The sequence below is a fragment of the Anas acuta genome, chromosome Z (genome assembly GCF_963932015.1).
Source record: "Anas acuta chromosome Z, bAnaAcu1.1, whole genome shotgun sequence".
Classification (NCBI taxonomy): Eukaryota; Metazoa; Chordata; class Aves; order Anseriformes; family Anatidae; genus Anas; species Anas acuta.
The window spans coordinates 13,926,704-13,944,495 of NC_089017.1; the positions used below are offsets into that span (position 1 = coordinate 13,926,704).

At 43.6% G+C, this 17,792-nt stretch overlaps 1 protein-coding gene across 2 annotated transcripts in view; it reads right to left on the minus strand.

Moving 5' to 3' along the window:
* Positions 1-17,792, minus strand: part of PLPP1 (phospholipid phosphatase 1) — a 59,105-nt gene that overhangs the window by 1,406 nt on the left and 39,907 nt on the right. For both annotated transcript variants that reach the window (XM_068667871.1, XM_068667872.1), the window contains exons 4-5: positions 12,503-12,560; positions 469-645 (exon numbers count right to left, since the gene is read on the minus strand). In XM_068667871.1, coding sequence (XP_068523972.1) covers positions 469-645; positions 12,503-12,560 — 235 coding nt within the window. The remainder of the gene's footprint in view (positions 1-468; positions 646-12,502; positions 12,561-17,792) is intronic.

A 17,792-nucleotide genomic window follows, 5' to 3' on the forward strand; every position in this document is an offset into this window, starting at 1 on the left:
TTCGTGTCTCTGGACCAGAAATCTCCTTAATCTGACCCTTCCCTGAGACTGCACAGGCTCTGCCCTTTTCCTTAGAGGTGCCTTGGCTTTTTTTTTTCCCCTGCTTACCTCACATACATAGTTTTCCTGTTATTATACTTGGGATTTAGAACGTGTCTAGAAACAAAAGGCGTTTTATAGAGCCCCAGGTGTTTTTGTAGTTGGCTGTTTCCATCTCAGTTACTTGCAAAGCTCATGTGCTGGCACAATTTTATTTTGTCTAACAGGGAAAAGAGCCCCTACTGCATCACTGGCCCAGAGTCTGCCTCACTGCCTGCAGCAGTGTTACTGCACCCAGCTCGAGGAGCTGCTCTCCCCACTCCTGAGCAATTTTCAAAACAATAGGAAGACAGAACAAAGCCCGGTTCTGCCATTTTGTTTAGAGAAGCAGCATTCAGGACACGTGCAGGCACTCCAGGAGCTACTTACAATGAGTATAGCTACCAGCGCTCCCTGGATGAGTCCTGTTAGAACATCGCTCCAGTGGTGTTTGTAGTCAGAAACACGTGACAGGCCCACGTAGATGGATGCAGCAATCAGACCAAACTGTATGGTGGGACGTACAAGCCTTGCCCAGTCTCCTTTCATCCTGGCCTGAAGGTAAAGCTAAAGCAAAAAAAAAAAAAAGTTGTTATAAAATGCTGTAAGTACAAAGCAGTTACATTAAATTGCCTTCAGTCTGTTCAGAGTTGAGTTGAAATCTGTGTTCAGAGCCATGACAACATCCAGAAACGTACCTCTTACAAACGCAAAGCCCCATCTTGCTCCAGGCAGGAAGCATGGTAGCACCCTGAGTAAAATCCATAGCCTGTGCACGAAGCTGGCCAACTTTTAAGCCAGCTTTTTAAGCCTTATTCCCAGTTCCAGTCACCTTTAGTACCACCAAAGTTCTAGCACAACATTCCAGCTGTAGTTACGTGTTAAAACCAACAAGTGTCACGATCTAGATCTAGGATCACATTCCTCAGCTGTCTGTGGTTTATTTCACTTATCCTATTCCCAGTGCTTTCCAGCTGCATACTAACCATGTTACCTGTCTGGTAAGCAGGAGGATGGATGCAGTTTCTATGCAGCTTCCGTTCTTTTTCTCTCCCCCTTGGCTCTGTCTTAGATATATATACACCTGTGATTTTGATGTGTTGCCCCAAACTCACTCCATGACACCACAAAAAACAAACAAACAAACAAACAAAAAAAAACCACCAGGATCTCCAGTGTGCGTCTCCTCTGTCCTATGTATGACAGAGACCTCTTATTTCAGCCATAAGAGGAGCTTCTAACTGTCCACCCTGTAAACATCATTGGATTTGCTCTGGAACTTGATCTTGTTACCAGAAGAGGCAGCATGGTTACTGAATTTACTGGGGAGAACAATGCAGATGGAGGTTATATTTAACATCGAGTACATCTCTCAGTACCATCTAGGAACTCCTGGTCTAGTACAAAACCTTAATTGACAGTCTCGCAAAATCACAGAAGCAAACTAAGACACAGGCTTCAGGCACTGAGACAACACACTGAGCTCCTGGCAAATCCCTCCGCTGCCAGCCCCAAAAGCCATGGCTAGCTTTAGAGGCACCGCATTTACAGTGTCAATATGGGCACAGAGCACGCTCTGTAGGGGCAGAGGTGCTACTTTCCAAAGTTAAACATTTGAGGAATGTTTGGTTGGTTTCTCTGAGTAACTTGCATCATGGCTTTGACATGCTGACTTTTTCAGCTATAAATGGACCGTCAAAAAGATCAACACTATCCATAACTGCTCCTCTTTAATAGCAAGGTCAGGATGAAATCAGACTCTGAAGAAGCTTTGGCTCAGCCTGAACTGGAAAATATTTTCCTTTAAGTAGCACTCTGCATATTTCTGGGGACCTTAATTTTACCACGAGGAAAAAGGGGAAACTGTTGAGGCACTTTGTAAGTTATCTGTCTCACAGTTCTTCTAACGAAGGGTGTTACGCTGCTCTTACATTAATGCTACTTCTGGATGTACTTCAAGCAGACCAGGTGTCAGAGAGCCGAGGTGGGCCCACAGAGCACACGCTGGTAGCCTACAAAGAGCTGGCTGATGGTTTGATACTGGCTGTTCTTTCCCTATTCCCACTGAATTCTGCTGAAGGCAGCTAAAAATACCTTGCTGTAATAAAGTTTTTTCCATGTAAGCATTTCTGGTAGTTGGCAGAAGCATGCAGTCAGATTAAGAAAAAGGGTTATGCAACTGCAGATAGGTGGGAAAACTGAGTTTCCTTCTGAAGGAAGAAAATGAGGCAAGCCTCCCAAAAAGTGAGCTCTGAGAAACCGTACCAGTGCGCACAACACCAAATTACCAATGAAGTACTTTGGATCTCCCCTAAGCAGCATGTATTCAGGGAAAGTTTCTGATTTTTTTTGCATTACAAAGCTGCAAGCTGGCTCTAACATTTACACGGAGGTCTCATTTGCATTGAGAGAGCAGTCTCTAGTCATTATTAAGACCTGGAGCTGCTTCACCACCTGTAGGAGATGCACAGTTAGCTACAGGCTTCTACCAGTCCTCGGCGCTTCTTGCAAAGGCTTGCACAGCTCCAGCTGCAGAAGCTGTAAGGAAAACCCTCAGAGCCCTTCTCGCACCCCCTGCTAGGGGATGGATTTATGTTGCTCCAGAACCCAGCCTGTGAAGGGTGAGAACTCGCACCGCAGAGAAGCATCCGTGCGGCCGAGGGCGGCTGTGTTTAATTTCAGAAGCAGCAGCTGCTCCTCTGGTTACAATTGTGCTTTCTGGTCCTGCTTGTTAGGCGTGGAGTCATTTCTCCTACAAGCCAGCTGCTGCAGTGGCAGATCCCATGTTATTTTTAAGCAGGTAACCTCACGTTCACGTTACTTTTAATGGGCTTGGGCAGTGGTGCCCTCCCCAAAGATTGTTCCTCCCCACCATCACTCAGACAACAGCAACAGATCGGTGCTGAAACAGGTCAGTAATGTTCAGGAAAACAAAGCACTCAGATGGGGAAGGAGACTGTTGATTCCATCAAATATAAAATAAAACAAGCTTAATACCAGAAGTGTGCCCGAGAGCCCTGTACGTAGCACTGCGTGCATCATGTACTATGCCCTGGCATTGAACTGCATTCACACCGACTGCTGTTCTGACCCTGATGACTTCAACAGAAGCAGCAGCAGGAAGTGTTAGGAAACTGCACCTTTAGGAAACTTCATCTGGCTAACATGCCTGCAATGCCTCTCACCAATGTTTCACTTGTGGCTGAGAAATTTCCATGAGCCCACGGATGCAGCGCAAGCATCCTGAGCTGTTCTGGCTGCAACATGCTCCCATCGGTTCAGTTACATTACCGCTGCTTCTTCCCTGCTATCCTGTTTCTGAGCATCTCTGCTCTTCCAGAAACACCGTTCAGCTGTGAACTATTTCTCTTCCCTGCTCCAGTTCCTCCTGTTTTTGTTTTTTCAAAGTGCGCAAATAGATTTCACAGAAACGCTCTTGTGATAGGATTAAATAATCACCAGCATTTCTTTCACTAGCTAATGCTTACTCTATAATGAAAATATGTTCTCTACACCACACACATCCTGAACACAAGTTTCTTCTTAATCTATGGTCTAGTACTTCATTTCTAAAAATACACACAGGAATGAAGAGAAACTCACAGCCACTTTGTGGCTTCTTGCAAGAAGCCGCAGACATGAATGGAAGGGTCTCTGCAACTGGAGAATTATTTGCTACTCAACATTTCTGGCATAATTTTCAACTATTTGCTCTTCCACCAAAGCAGTATTAATACATATACGCACGCCTGCCTGCCTAATTTTAAAGTACAGTGACTATTTCCTAGACAGACTTCGGGGCTGTAATCTGCGGCTTCACGAGAGACTTTCTGAGCAGCTGACACCTCGCGGCCCTGCCTTCAGGGCACAACACTCGGACATCTGCTAAAACCTACTCATTCCACCAGGGTCGTTTATAAAATATCAAAACTAAATATCTCAAAGTTTCTAGGCCATCTTTCATTTAGTATCTTCTCAGCTTTTTTTTTTTTCCCAGAAACCTATTACATACATTTTGCAGTACAAAGGTACAGAAAATCCCCCTGCAGTGCCAGTCCTCCTACGAGTACAGGAGGAGCAGAGAAAGTTCGGGGATCTTTTGGGGACCTTTCCTCCACACACTCAGGACGACTCAGTGCCTGTACATGCTGACTTGCCCTGTCACTGACTGAAAGTTGTTCTCTTTGACAGGATTTTGTATTTCCCGGTATGAAGAGGCCTTGTTAATCACACTCCCTACAGGTGCCCTGTTGTGATAAAGAGCTGGGGGAAAAAGAAGAAAGTTGCAGAAGATCAGTTTTCCTATGAAATTAGCCCCACTTCGAGACCACAACAGTCCAATATAAACTTGATAAAAGCAAGTAAATAGACCACTAGTCGTGGTTAATCTTTGTCTTCATGGTATCTCCCTGAGCATTAAGAAACAGCCCCATTTGCTATTAATTTATTTGCCCTGTTAGCGGGCACAAGGTTCTACTGCAGTTGCAATAACTCTCTGGATCCACGACTGACGACAGGTAGAAAAGCTTCTTAAAAGCAAATCAGCCGGCCCAAGAAGTCCGAAGAGCCACAAGGAGTAACCGGAGTTGTGGAAACCCACCGTGAGGATTTTTTCCCAAACCAAGCAGCTCTGAAATAGCTACACATAAGCCACCTCGAGTGTGTGTACACATGCATGCGGTCAGTTTTGGGATTTCTGGGGTGAGGAGAGGGGGTAAAGAGGTAGCGTGTTTTGGGTTTGTGCTGCTAACGATGAAGGGGTGGAAGGAAGAAGAGAAAGCACAGGAGGCGATAGTGCTGCCCTTTAGACTTAGAAAAAGAGAACCAGCAGCCTCAGTAATTATGATTAAACATAGGGCAAAAGTCTCTGGAAGATTTGGGGATAAGAACATAAGAATAAACACTGACAATCCAGGCACATTTGTAGGATGGGAGGAACTGTGTTTCTATGGACACCCCAAGGAGAGCATCCTCCCTCCATCCCCTGATGGACGGGGTTTTCCATCAGGAAGCTTTGTGGATGCACAGACAGCCGAAGCAGCAGTCCACCTTCAGCTCCAGCAGTAAACTGGGAGGCTCTGCCTTTCTGTAAGGGGAGGGTACCCCAGTAACCTCCTTACTACCAGCTTACACACGACAGCTTGCAGCCCAGCGTCTTCAGTGCAAGCTGTTCCTCACATGCAGTCCTCCAAGAGAATGGAAAAGACAACACATCCACCTGGGTTCTTGCACAACGATAAATAAGAAGCAACAGAAAGTGTTCACAGACATGTGGATGGCCTGCTGTCTTCCTGTCCCACACCTGCTCAATAATCCAGGTAATAAGACCTCTACCCTGCCTGCACTAGACAACACTGGGATAAAAGTTTCTCCCCCCTTCACATCTTCCAGGCTTTCCACTTCTGTGGAGGTTTGCAGAATAGCCCTTCCCTTTTGCTTGTTACAGGAAACTCAGATTTTCCTTTGTATGAAAGCTGTTTTGTACAGGAGCTATTATTCATATTTCAGCTAGCACAAACCCTGGAAATCAGAGCAGTATAAGAAATCCAGGAAACTTGAGTAAAAAAAATCACAATTCTCAGCACAAAAGTGTCCCAACAGAAACAAGATGTGCTGAGAAACACTGCAACTGCCACAGCGAGAGGCGTGCGGTTATGTGAGGGCACCGCATGTGAGTACAACAGCTCCCTTCATAGCCAGGGCATTGACATGGACACAGAGCCCCAGGCACCAGCCAGCAAGACCCTGCCTGCAAACCAGGAGTCAAACTGCAGCCTGTCTGATGCAAAGCTTGGATTAACACGGACAGGACCTATCTCCTGTAGTTCTAAGCAGGAGACACAACGCAAACGGTTTTTATGACTTATAGCACCCCAGAGATGTCGCAGAATTCATGGATCATTTGTGAGTTAGGGCTTTTGTTTATTCGCTTTAAAACAAAACCTTAAGAGACTTCATGGTTTATTTTGCCTTTTTAGTAAGAACTCATTTTCTTAAAAATACACATTTATGACCTCTGGCTTACCTGCTCCAGTGTTTTATTTTGAGTGTGCAGAAATGAAGGAGAAAGAACAACTCAGAATTATTTCTCCCCTCCCAGAGAAGGAAAAGGACACAGGTCTGCACTTCCTTCAATGCAGGGATATACCTGGGCTGCTGTTGGCCCACCCCTCTTACCTTTAACCACATTTTCCATGCTGACACGCCAGCAACAGCTCTGATGTTCAGAGCATGGTGAGCTGGTCAGGGGGCTGACCCATGGGACGGATGAATTCAGGAGCTAAACTTGGCCAGATTAGATAGAAAAGGCAACGTCTGTACTAACCTGGCTGGTCTCAGACAGCTGCATGCTGCCATCAAAAGGCATTTGATACTGAGAGCTGCTCCCATGCAGTGGGGAAACATCCTGTCATTTACCAGTTCAACAGCCACGCTCAGTTCAGAGCACAGTCCATCTACTTTACGGAGACACTTCCCAGCAGATAAGCGATAGCACCAGTAGTGGTAATCCTCCAGCCTCAGCTTGCCTGTATGCTGCAGAAATCACTGTTTGCTGATTCCATTTTTACCATAAAGCAGGGTAAATGGTAACTTTTTGTTCTGCTGTAAATACTAACGCTTGGCCCTTTTATTAGGAAAGAAATTGAAACAAGTGTTTTTCTGCCGTACCTACCAAGTTATGGAAGCCTCAGTGGAAGGAGAGCACTGCAATGCTTTTATCTCTGTCCCACAGGAGCCACTTCACAGCAGCCTCGGCACTGCCAACAGCCAGTTTCCAAGCACACAATGGAGAAGGCATTTGGCTTCATTTGCTTACTACAGAAGAGCCTAAATACTGATATTAAACATGTGCTGGGAGGGCACAGGAGTAGAAGCACGAGTGCCTTCATACTTGAGCCTCACAGCACGAACAGTTGTCCTTTATTTCTTCATCTCTGCTTTGAGCAGCGTGCTAGGTTCAGCCCAAAGCAGCAGCCAAAATGCTCTCGGTAGGAAATGCCTCTCCGTTAGCTGCTGAAGACTGGGTAGTGCTCAGCTTTCATGTGGGCAGGAACATATTAGGGACATTCATGGCTCTGTTCAGCAGCGTTTGGGAAAGTGAAGAAACGCTGCTATGCAAACAGACATACCTACAACGCCATGTTAATATGCAAGCAGGGCTCAGGAGCCTTTGTTTCACTCAGCCTCCAGTCCCAACACAAACAAGATTTCAAGCCCAAAGTTTGACTGGCACATTTAGTAGCATAAGTGAAAAAAAAAAGAAAAAAAAAAAAACAGCCTAAACCGTGCTTCCATTTGTGTTTAGCACATGTCCCCTCTCTGCTAAAGGAGTGAGCTGCGAGCCTGGGTCACTGAAATGCCAGTCGGTCTCCAGCTCTTCTACAATTTCCCCTTTCCCTGGGCACACAAGATGTTCTTTCCCAGCAAGCTGCGGGAGAGCTCGCAAGCAACTCGAGTTACCTTCTGCAGAGACCCCTCACCGCCTCCACCCTGGGCAAGGCAAACACGCTGCCCTCCCAGGAATAGCACAGCATTTCGGCCGGGTCCCTGCAGCAGGGCTCCACTCCTTATGCTGACAAAAATACAGAAGAAAACAGGAGCCTATCCTAGAGGCGGGCTGAAAACCAAGGACAGATTGCTGTCAGGGACACGGCATCATAATATCCAGTTTAAAAAAAAAAAAAAAAAAGGCAGCAGTGATCTAAAGCTAGGAGTGATGCACGCTATTTAAGCAGGCAAGTTACAGAGCTATTTAACATTCCCTGAAGTTACTCAGAACCTACATTTCCATATTGCCATTCTTTCATAAAGCATTTATTAGATAAACGCTTTATTTATTAGATAAATGCTTTATGAAATAACAGGTAAGCTCTAAAGCAGGATGACCACGTCCCTCCTCCTCCTCGCCCCGCAGGTGAGCGGGTTTCCTTTCTCAGGGCCAGGTGCCCAACTCTGGTTTGCCACAGGCAATGCCCCTGCGTCTGTTTTCATGCCAGATGGTCACACGCAGCGAGCTACACGAGATCAGTTCATGTAGATTCTGTGCACAAACATTGAGAATACAGAGAAGGTAGCAAAGCACCTGCTCGTTACCAGTGCCTGGAAAAGGCTTTAAGCTCCATGAAGCTGCTATCAGTTAGGGGTGTGTTAGTTGATGTGGTTTGAGGCACTGCTTTTACTCAGACAACCCTTTAGAAGCCCACCTGCCGCACGTACAAAAGGCAGGCGGTGTGAAGGTAAGGAGTTAGGAAAGGAATATTAAGTAACTGTAAATACTGGGGAGCAGAGCTTCCCAAGGGTCAGGAGCCCAAATTATATACAAGGAAACATTTCCATTCCTCAAGTTCAAAGTTTAGCTCTGCTCTCTAAGCCTGCCCCACAAACCAAAAGACAAACTTAGGAAAAATGCTGTGAATTCTCAGATGTGTCTTGCCTAAGACTGTTCATGGGACACGAGATTCTTCCACATCTCCTCACCTCATCCTAAGCGTAAATCACATATGCCCAGTTTGGAATTTTAGACCCTCCAGCTCCTTCCTATCCTTCCTTCCGTGCAGTTCAGATTACCATCTTTTTCAACTAGCACTCTTCCCAGCGATTCCCTGAGCACAATTCCCTATAGATGCTCAAATCATACATTTTTCTGCTATAGATACCTTTGAAGCAAGAAAATTAGACCATCTAGTTAACAGGCTTGCTTCTGGGGAAAGCCTCTAGGACACAAAAGTCTCAATGTGCCTAAGAGAACTTTAAAACCACCACCACCATCACAAAATCCTTCCCCTTAAGGATAAAGACTGAGCTGCAAGGTATTTCCAAGTACCCTGCCCTCACTTTGGGACGGGATTTCCACCATAGGAGTCTGCTTAAAGCTGCAGTTTTCCCTTCCGACACCAGGGGAGCCGTGTGGTCACAGCTCAAATATCGGAGCTGCCACTGACGTGCATTTTTTTCGTGTCACCAATGGTTTGACCAGGGCTCCCTGCAGAGTACTACGTCCCTGTAACCAGCACAGCACAACTCGTGCCAGTCCCTGTGCTGCCTCATGGCTGGGCTCCCCACCAGCCCCAAAGGCACTGAACTATTCCTCAGGAGAGGAAGCACACAGCTTATGGGAACAGAGATGTTTCTAAGGCCCGCTCAGGTATTACCAAAAATAAGCACTTCAGAGATGTGGTAATGAAAACTACCTGTTAGCTAAGGAAAAAGCTGCCTGAAGCAACCGCAGCATTTTGAGTTGTGCTAATATTGAATAATCTTTTTTTCCTCCAAAGATCAAAACCAGCATGGTTACCTCCATGAGAAGCAGAAACAATGCAAAGCGTAAAGCAGAGAATAAACACTCAATAGGAAGTCAAGCATAAATAAACACCTCCTGTTTTTTTTTTAAATCATTCTGATATAGTTACAGGAGGATAAACTTCCGCCTTAATTCAATCCTCAAAGCAACAAGACATCCTGCTAAGTAGGAAATAAGACCCAGAAGGATTATTACTCCACAGACACTGCTGTAGCTGTTCACAAGTCAAAGCATCTAAAATATTTGAAAATTAATAATGAATGACCTCATCATGTTCATTTCTAACCAGTCTGTTCAGGTGCACAGAACAGAAAGTGCTGCTACAATTTGATTTATTTGTAGCACATCCATTCTGTTTTAAGTACCTGAAGCTGCAGAAATATTTCATACCTTTGCCTAGTGTTCTGCAAGGTGGCTTGATTCAGACCACATACTTTCAGCATCTCCCATCTCACGGCTGCAGCGCCTGTGCTATCTGTGGCAGAGACCATTTCCCATTTTATCCCCCTCCCCAAAGCGCTCTCTCCTTTCTGAAATGCGTAACCTGACAAAGTACACGTGTTCTGCAACATTCAGCAGCATGCTCACAAGGCAGATTCTTCTCGTCCTTAGGCAACCAGCATGCACGCATCTGGTTGTGATTAACACCGCCGATGAGTAATGCCACATGCTCACGGCCCTGTCCCACTCATGACTCAGTCCGCAGCTGGAGCAAGTGTGCAGGGAGCAGCTGAAGCCAGCGTGAGAGGTCAGCTAACAAGCAGGTTATCAAATGCCACAGGTCTGGTGTACGGCCAGTGGCAGCACTCTGCTTCGCCACGCAGGCAAGGTGGAGGGTGAGAAAGCAGTTTGTCCCACCTTCCTGCAGCAGCTACCTGCTTGAATACACCCGTTCTGTCTTTTACTGAAAGGACTGCATCCAATGCAGAGGCTGGTATGCAGCCGTACTGTATCAATCAGTGGAAAAAACATCCTGCACAGGAGCTGTTAACCCTCTTCAGATGTCTCTCCAAAGAAAGCAGAAGTCTTAAGTCTAATCTCCTCAAAACCTCTTACTACTTGTACTCAACCGCAGCTCATTCAGAGACACAAGACAAGAAACTGAGGTGCAGGAAAAGGAGAAGAGCACCCATCACCCTCCTCTGGCCAGGGTCTGCATACTAGAGGAAAAAAATGTTGACTGAAATCAGACCCTGTGTGAATTCAGTACATAGCTCAGGAGGGAACATGTGAGAAGGTGAACTCTTTTGGTGAGTGAGCACACAAGAAGCACAAAGCTGAGGGCTACAACAGCCTTTTCTTGCACCATCTCCCACATCCCAGTATTGCAGCACCAGCCATCATGCAGATGACTGCACGGCTAGATGGGTCCAACCCAGGCCTTCTGAAGGGGAGCACACTTGGGAATTAGGTTCCTTCTTTGTCTGTGATTTCAAAACTGCTCTCACTAATCTTTAGCTCTGTTCTGAACATTTGGCTGCCACACCTGAGTGACAAACTAATCTATGATAAATCCCTGTTAAATAAATGTTATGTTAAGAGCGTTAAGGGTATTTGTACCTTTACTTTTTAAGGGTGCTGACACAAACTCTGGATTTACAGCCTTTCCAAGTGGCATACAGAGGAAGGATTTGACCCCTAGCGTCCCATCTGTTTCCCCATACAGAAGGTTGCTAAGAGTGAAGGATGCATAGACACACAAACCCCACAGTTGCCTGTAACTCAGTGCAGGAATTCAGCAACTCTCCACACGAGCTTCCTGCATGGATTTAAAAGAAGAAAAACAAGAACACCCAATGCCACAGGCAACTATAGAAAAGATTATTCAACCCACATGGAGAAATTAGCGTCCTCAAAAGAAGTAATAAAAACACCTTTTTGCCAAAGGCTGCTTTAAAAAAAAAAATCCTAGTAGGTTAAACAAACAAGGTCTGAAGTCACAGAATCACAGAATCATCTAGGTTGGAAGAGACCTCCAAGAGTCCAACCTCTGACCTAACACTAACAAGTTCTCAGACCCCATCACATCAGACCCAGAAACAATCAGTGTTACCTGGTGCATTTGTCAATTTTCACTTTATCTAATATATTTTGGGGAGATTTAATCTTTGCTCCTTGGCATCATGGAAAGCCAAAGTTGCAGAACACTGTTTAAAACTAAAGGGTCTCTCAGTATTACAGCACGTAATTGAGGCATGGGGGGGAGTTCTCATTACCAGATGCAAGGTTTCAAAATAGCAACTTCCTTTCTTCTCGGTCTGTACTGGCTGAGAAGTCCTCCTGACCACAACCTCCTTTCCCACAAGCTGCAGCAAGCAGGGCTTGTTTATTCATACACATGACAGAGATAAAAGTTCAGACAGATTGAAATCCTCGACCAGTGACTGTAATCCAGTTAGTATAGATTATAAACCCTATTCATTATACACCTGTTAAGTTCTCATCTCCAAGTTTGTGCTTCAGAAAGGATGCAATGCCACATTTTCACATTGCTCAAGAAAAACCATGCAAGGATAAGTTATATCAGACATACATAATCAAACAATGGAGGAAATCAGTATTAGGTTGCTACACAGCAGGAACTGTTTCACCATATCATTGATACAGTGATTTTGATCTGTTTTCTGGTTTGTTTGTTGTTTTTTTTTTGAAATCACCTAACAGATGGACCTATACAATTTTGGAGACTGCCAATGACAACGAACAAGTAAAGACACTTGCCTTTTTTAAAAAATAGTTGACAGATGAGAATCCTGTGCCATCCTGTATATATGTATAAACTTCTCAGTTACAAAAATTTATTCTAGGGTTGATGAGTTACCCTAGCCGACTTGGACTGAAATGTATTGAAGATCAATATTGAAGATCAGCACTCAAAGAAGCACTCACTGAAAAAGCACTGGATAACCATACATAAACAATATCAAACAATACAACACTCAAAATGATTTGCCAACAGTTTAAGGCCAGGTGTGTGTTTGTTTCTTTAAGTAGGCTTTGCATATTTCATTGTCAGACATTAATTATTTTAGTGTCCCTTGCACAAAACAGCTCCAGCAAATATTTCTATTTTGTGCTAAATAAGACTTTTTGTTGGCATGTAGATGGAAAGAGTATACTTACTGCTAGGAAGAGCATGCAGTACATGGAGAATGATGAATGGCCAGAGTAAAACGAGAGTCTGGAAGAAAAGAGATCAGACATTTCATTATTTTTCCATTTGCAACAGTCTACGATGATACTAAGTTATTTTACACAAGTGAACAAGGAAAATGCAAACATCCCCATGCTGTTACTTCAAGGATGCTATCTGTGCACAGAAGTCATCACTAACATCTGACGACAGTTTTTGACCAAAGAGGGCTGATTTCTCTATTGAGAAACTATCCTATTTCAATGTTAAGTTGATTTCGACGTCTGGTAATAACTGCCTGTCTTTTGACTAAAGCTTGACTAGCAAGTGAGCACATCCTCAAAACTAAAAATCAAGCATGTATTAAAGCAGTATATTTGTGTTGTGTTCTTGATAAATACCAGAACTAAGAAAGTGTAAATATCATCAATTTAAAAGTGCCTATCTGATAGTCACAGTATGGTTATGAGAACAAATGGCATACTCACCCAAAATGAATACTCATAAATGAATGTTGAATATTGTTAAATATTGCCTGATAGTGACTGCTCATGTTTAAATGTTTATACTACATATTTGTGAAACATACCACTTCGTACAGACTGACCACTGACACACTGAAGGGGACAGGCAGGAAGACAGTTCACCAGCCAGCCAAGTGCAAAAGATGACACTCCATCCCACATTTATGGAAACAGTTTTATACTCGGTTATTTCATTTAAGAAGTAGCAATATTGCCTCTAACTTCTTCTAAAGGGAGCTTTTAGGCTGAGAGGTGTGGGCAGCGGACAGTGACAGCCCCAGGACACCAAGGAGGGCCTTGACAGGGCTCTCACGTCAGGGGCCACGGGTAATGGCAGAGGCCTGTCTGACAGGGCTCCCAAACCCGAGGCAAACCGTACACAGGACAAACCCCTGCCACTTCTTTGTCAACAAGGGCTGGTAAAATGGAAGGAGGTTTCTGATTCAATCTTCAATCAAGAGATGAAATTATATTTCAACTATTTTTTCCTACCTCATGCAGAGAACCTACAACTGTTTGGCCATTTCACAGGCTTTCCACCAGGCCTCTGACAGGCGTCTGTGTGATTTAGCTGTGTAACCCACTTAAAATCTTACATACACAAACAAGGACAACTTAAAGAGTTTTCATAGCTCCCCTGGTGGCCCTCTGCCACCTCACGACTTCAGGAGCTGAGCCAGCTGGAGAGCCTGGATCAAGGGAAATCCCTGGTGAAGGAAACATCTCTGCTGTTCCCACCAAGAGTAATGATGTGCAGTAAGATAATTGGGTTCAACACTCAACACTAATTGATTGCCTTCTTGAGAGTATTTCAATATCATGCGCAAGGGAAACTCAATTTGCATGCACGGTATTAAGAAACTGCATCAGACAGTGGAAAGAAAAACGCATGCTAAGTGTCCTGTGTAGGCCGGAAGAGTTCTTGGTTTACATTTGGTTTAAAGCACTATCAATAGCCTTCATCTTCAGAGACCCTAAACAAGCCCTCTGAAAAGAGCAAGATGAGTATTTTGTATATGTAGATACCACAGACACTTCCAATTCAGAAAAACTGTACTGACAGCATTATCTTCAGATGCTTGAAATTCAAATCCAGGTTCTGCAGCAAAACTGCAGTCTCACCATCTCCACTGCAGTAGTCCCTTAACTCCTCACCAGCTAATTTCTGGATAGAAGCCTGCTATGAAATCCTGTATGACAAGAACTTGGAAGCGCTGTCTTTCAGACAGACATGTCTGAGCCACAAAGGAGCACTCAAAAAAAAAAAAAACAAAACCGAATTCCTGAGCCCTGTGCCAATATTTTTATCTTTGGGGCTATCACTTGTCCGTAAGACAAAACTTCCTGCAGCTCCTTAGGGCAACATACTGCCAACTGAAGGCATTCAGAAGGTTGTTGAATGAGAGCAGGAATAAATGCAACTCTTTTCATTCATTTTGGAATCCCTATGCCCTTTTAAATGTGTTATTAGGTATGTCCAAAACCAAGAATGCCAGCAGCTAATGTAACATTAAGAATGTCTTGTTCCAAGTTGAAGATTACAAAATTTAAGTACAGCCTCATTAGGAATAGATAAATATGCTGTGCATGACTTAAAACTTTGTGCTTAGCACATGAAGTATTGCCAGAAATACAACTGGGACAAAATATTGATCCAACTTGTACATTGTGCAATCCCAGTGAAATTTCTTTGTTATTACTGCCATCCCTACACTTCCCTAGACTTTAATTACAAAAACCTTAATATTCTTTCAAATCTTTAAACTGAAACAATGCAAAAGTTTCCTGACTATTCCTCAGCATGATTGCCATGAGCCAGCATTTAAAATTAAATAATTAAAAATAAAATCAGAATTTACTAGTTCCAAGAACACAGGAGTACTAGATCAAATTACATTTGTAAATAAAGTGCTATACGCAGCACTTTATTAAGCCCTACATCTGGCTAATGAAGGAAGGGGCTAATTATCTCAGTGGCAATATCTCAGCCAGCAGCATTACCTACAGGAGCTGCACAGAGCCATGTCCACAAATTTGCTAAGGTCTTTACAATGTTGACAGAAATACAGAAAGGCAAACAAGAAAAGTCTTCCCAAGAGACAGAAACAAGTCAGAGGTGGGAGACAAACACAAACCCCCAACTCTCTCAAAACATTAGAGTTTGGATTTTGACTTGTGAAAGTTGTATTGCATTTTTACCTGCTCCCAAGCAGAGTCACTACCTACTTTCAGCACACAAAATAAACTGCTAACCTTTCTTCATTTAAACAGCTTAACAGTCTGTTTAAATTGCTCTTAAAAGTGTGGCTTCTTATATGCTTGTAAGAACTACTGAAGGTGCAGAAGCATTAAGCAAAGTGCACTTCTCTGCAAGAGTCTGATAGAAGAATGAATAGCCTTCGTGAAGCAAGAGATTAGGAAAGAGTTGGATAAGTACAAGACAATGAAATATTAAACAGCAAGAAGTTAAAAATCTTTTAAAAGATTTAGAAGTGACAGTAAAATGGAATAGCCCAGAAGCAAGGCTATCTTGTGCCACAAAAACATGAGAGAGACTTGGCTATGGGTATTGTCTCAGCTTAACTGTTGGATTTTGTATGGTAATATTTCTGAACAGAAAACAGGATATCCGACAAAACATTATGCCTGTTTCTGTATCATCAACACAAAAACAATCACCCACTGGATTAGCCTGAACAAAACTCTTCTATCCTCAGGTTCTCCAGATTCTTCACATCTGACTCAAAGCTTCCCTTGACATTCACGTTACAGATTTCATTGATCTGGTGGGGAATAAAGTGTCCAACAGAACTGCAGGCCAGCACGTCCATTTCAAGTGTGCCAGACAGCTCTGCACGCTTGGCAGGGAATTATTCCTAGAATTAACACACTAAGGACCTGGTTTAATAAAGTGATAGTCCTACACACAAGCTGAACACTACATTCTTTAAAGACAACCAGCTCTGCATTCAGCAATCAACATGTTTTCACAGACCCCACTCTCTTCTCGAGGTGTCGGACTTCTACGAGAACAAGTTCCAAGGATATCAGTGAGGACTGAAAGTTCTGAGTACTTTGCGCTTCACTGCAAAGAAATGGTCAATTAATTGCACAAGCAAGTCATGTATATTTAACAACATCCACAACTAAGAAGTCAGAAATCCATTTTCAAAAGACGGTACTATTTACAGTTACTCCACCTTCTTCCTTCCCTGCCAGTAGTTAAATCCATACTGAAGTACAGAGCATTACATTCAGAGGAAAGAGCTGCCAGTCTTCCCAATTTTACTGACAAAGGTGTTTCTACTTGAGATTTCTGTTAAGTGTCTCGTACAATTCCCTAATCATACTTGGGGCAGGAAAGCAGAGCCACTCAGCTCTGCTTTAAGTAGAGGCAGATACTAAGCAAACTTTGCCAGCACTGAGGCAAAACATGCCAAGACTAGGTTTGTAAGAAGAAAAATGTGTGATTACCCATCTTCAAAAAGCTGAGCAATTTCACCGTTTTCTTATCTTACACAAATGAAAGTTCCCTGCCTGTCCTACTGACGAAAAACAGAACTAGCAGGTTCGAGGAAGAAATAGGCAGTCCTTCTAATTTGCAATCACCTTCTTCTCTCCCCCACCTCTATTATTCTTTTGCAACAAGCCCTGCAGATAGTGCAAGAGGCAGGTGAAGAAAGTAACCTTTTACTGAGGTCAGGGACAACGTGGAGTGGTTTCACTCAGCTCTGAGTGCCAGGAGACTCGTCTTCACTGAGGTCAAGCAGGCTTTTAGACTCAAACCTCTGCTGGCATAGGGTTCCACTAACCCACCACCCCGGGAACTGGAGAAATATAGCACAACACATGCAAGCAGGCATGGATCTTGTTGTTTTTACAGAGAGATTACACACTGGTGGAACAATCTAATTGGGCAATTTCTAGTTAGCTAGCTGTTCTGCAGCTGTCATTGTGGCTTGTACAGGTGGCTACCAGGAGAATGAACTTTACTGTAAAGATAACCAGTAGAGAAGAAGTTTTATTAGCCTGCTGTTTTTTCTTTTCAAATGAGCAAAAATTCGCCTGCGTCCTGAACTGACTAATATTCTCTCTTCAACATTTCATCCAGGGAGCAAGAAGTTACTCAAACTCCCAACATTTTCACCATGCACAAGCACGTACGCTCTGAATTCAACATTACCAAGTCCAATCTACTGGCATGTGGGAATGGCATTCCATGCTCACATTGCAAAACCACCACAGTTTTCCTGTGTTATGTTTTACTTTGACACTCAGTTTAGCTTAACTTCCAAAGGGAAATTTGGTTTTCCCCTGTATTTCTAGTTTACCTCCTCCAATCAGAAAAAAAAAATGCAACCTTGTTTACTTCTTTCGTAATAATTCTCTCAGGAAAAAGTAAGAGTGAAAACACTGAGTGGGACTCAAACCAGTATTTCTAAAGGCTGGTTTGCTCTCACACGCATCAGATTACAAGCCTCTGTTCAATTAGCCATGTCTGCACAGGTTATCCACATACTTTCCTCACTCAAAGGAGTGTTACCATCATTTTACATAAAGGGAATAAGAACAAAAAAAGAGTAATCCCTGTTAAATCACAGATTTGATTAATGATCCCTCTTTAACAAACTGCTTTGGAAACAAAGCACCTGGAAAGCGTGCAGAACCTTATCTCCAGTCCGCCCCCCACCCCGAAGTTTGTAATCCTCAGCAATTAGGGGGCAAGAAAGCTGTCAGCACTAAGTGGATTTCTTGC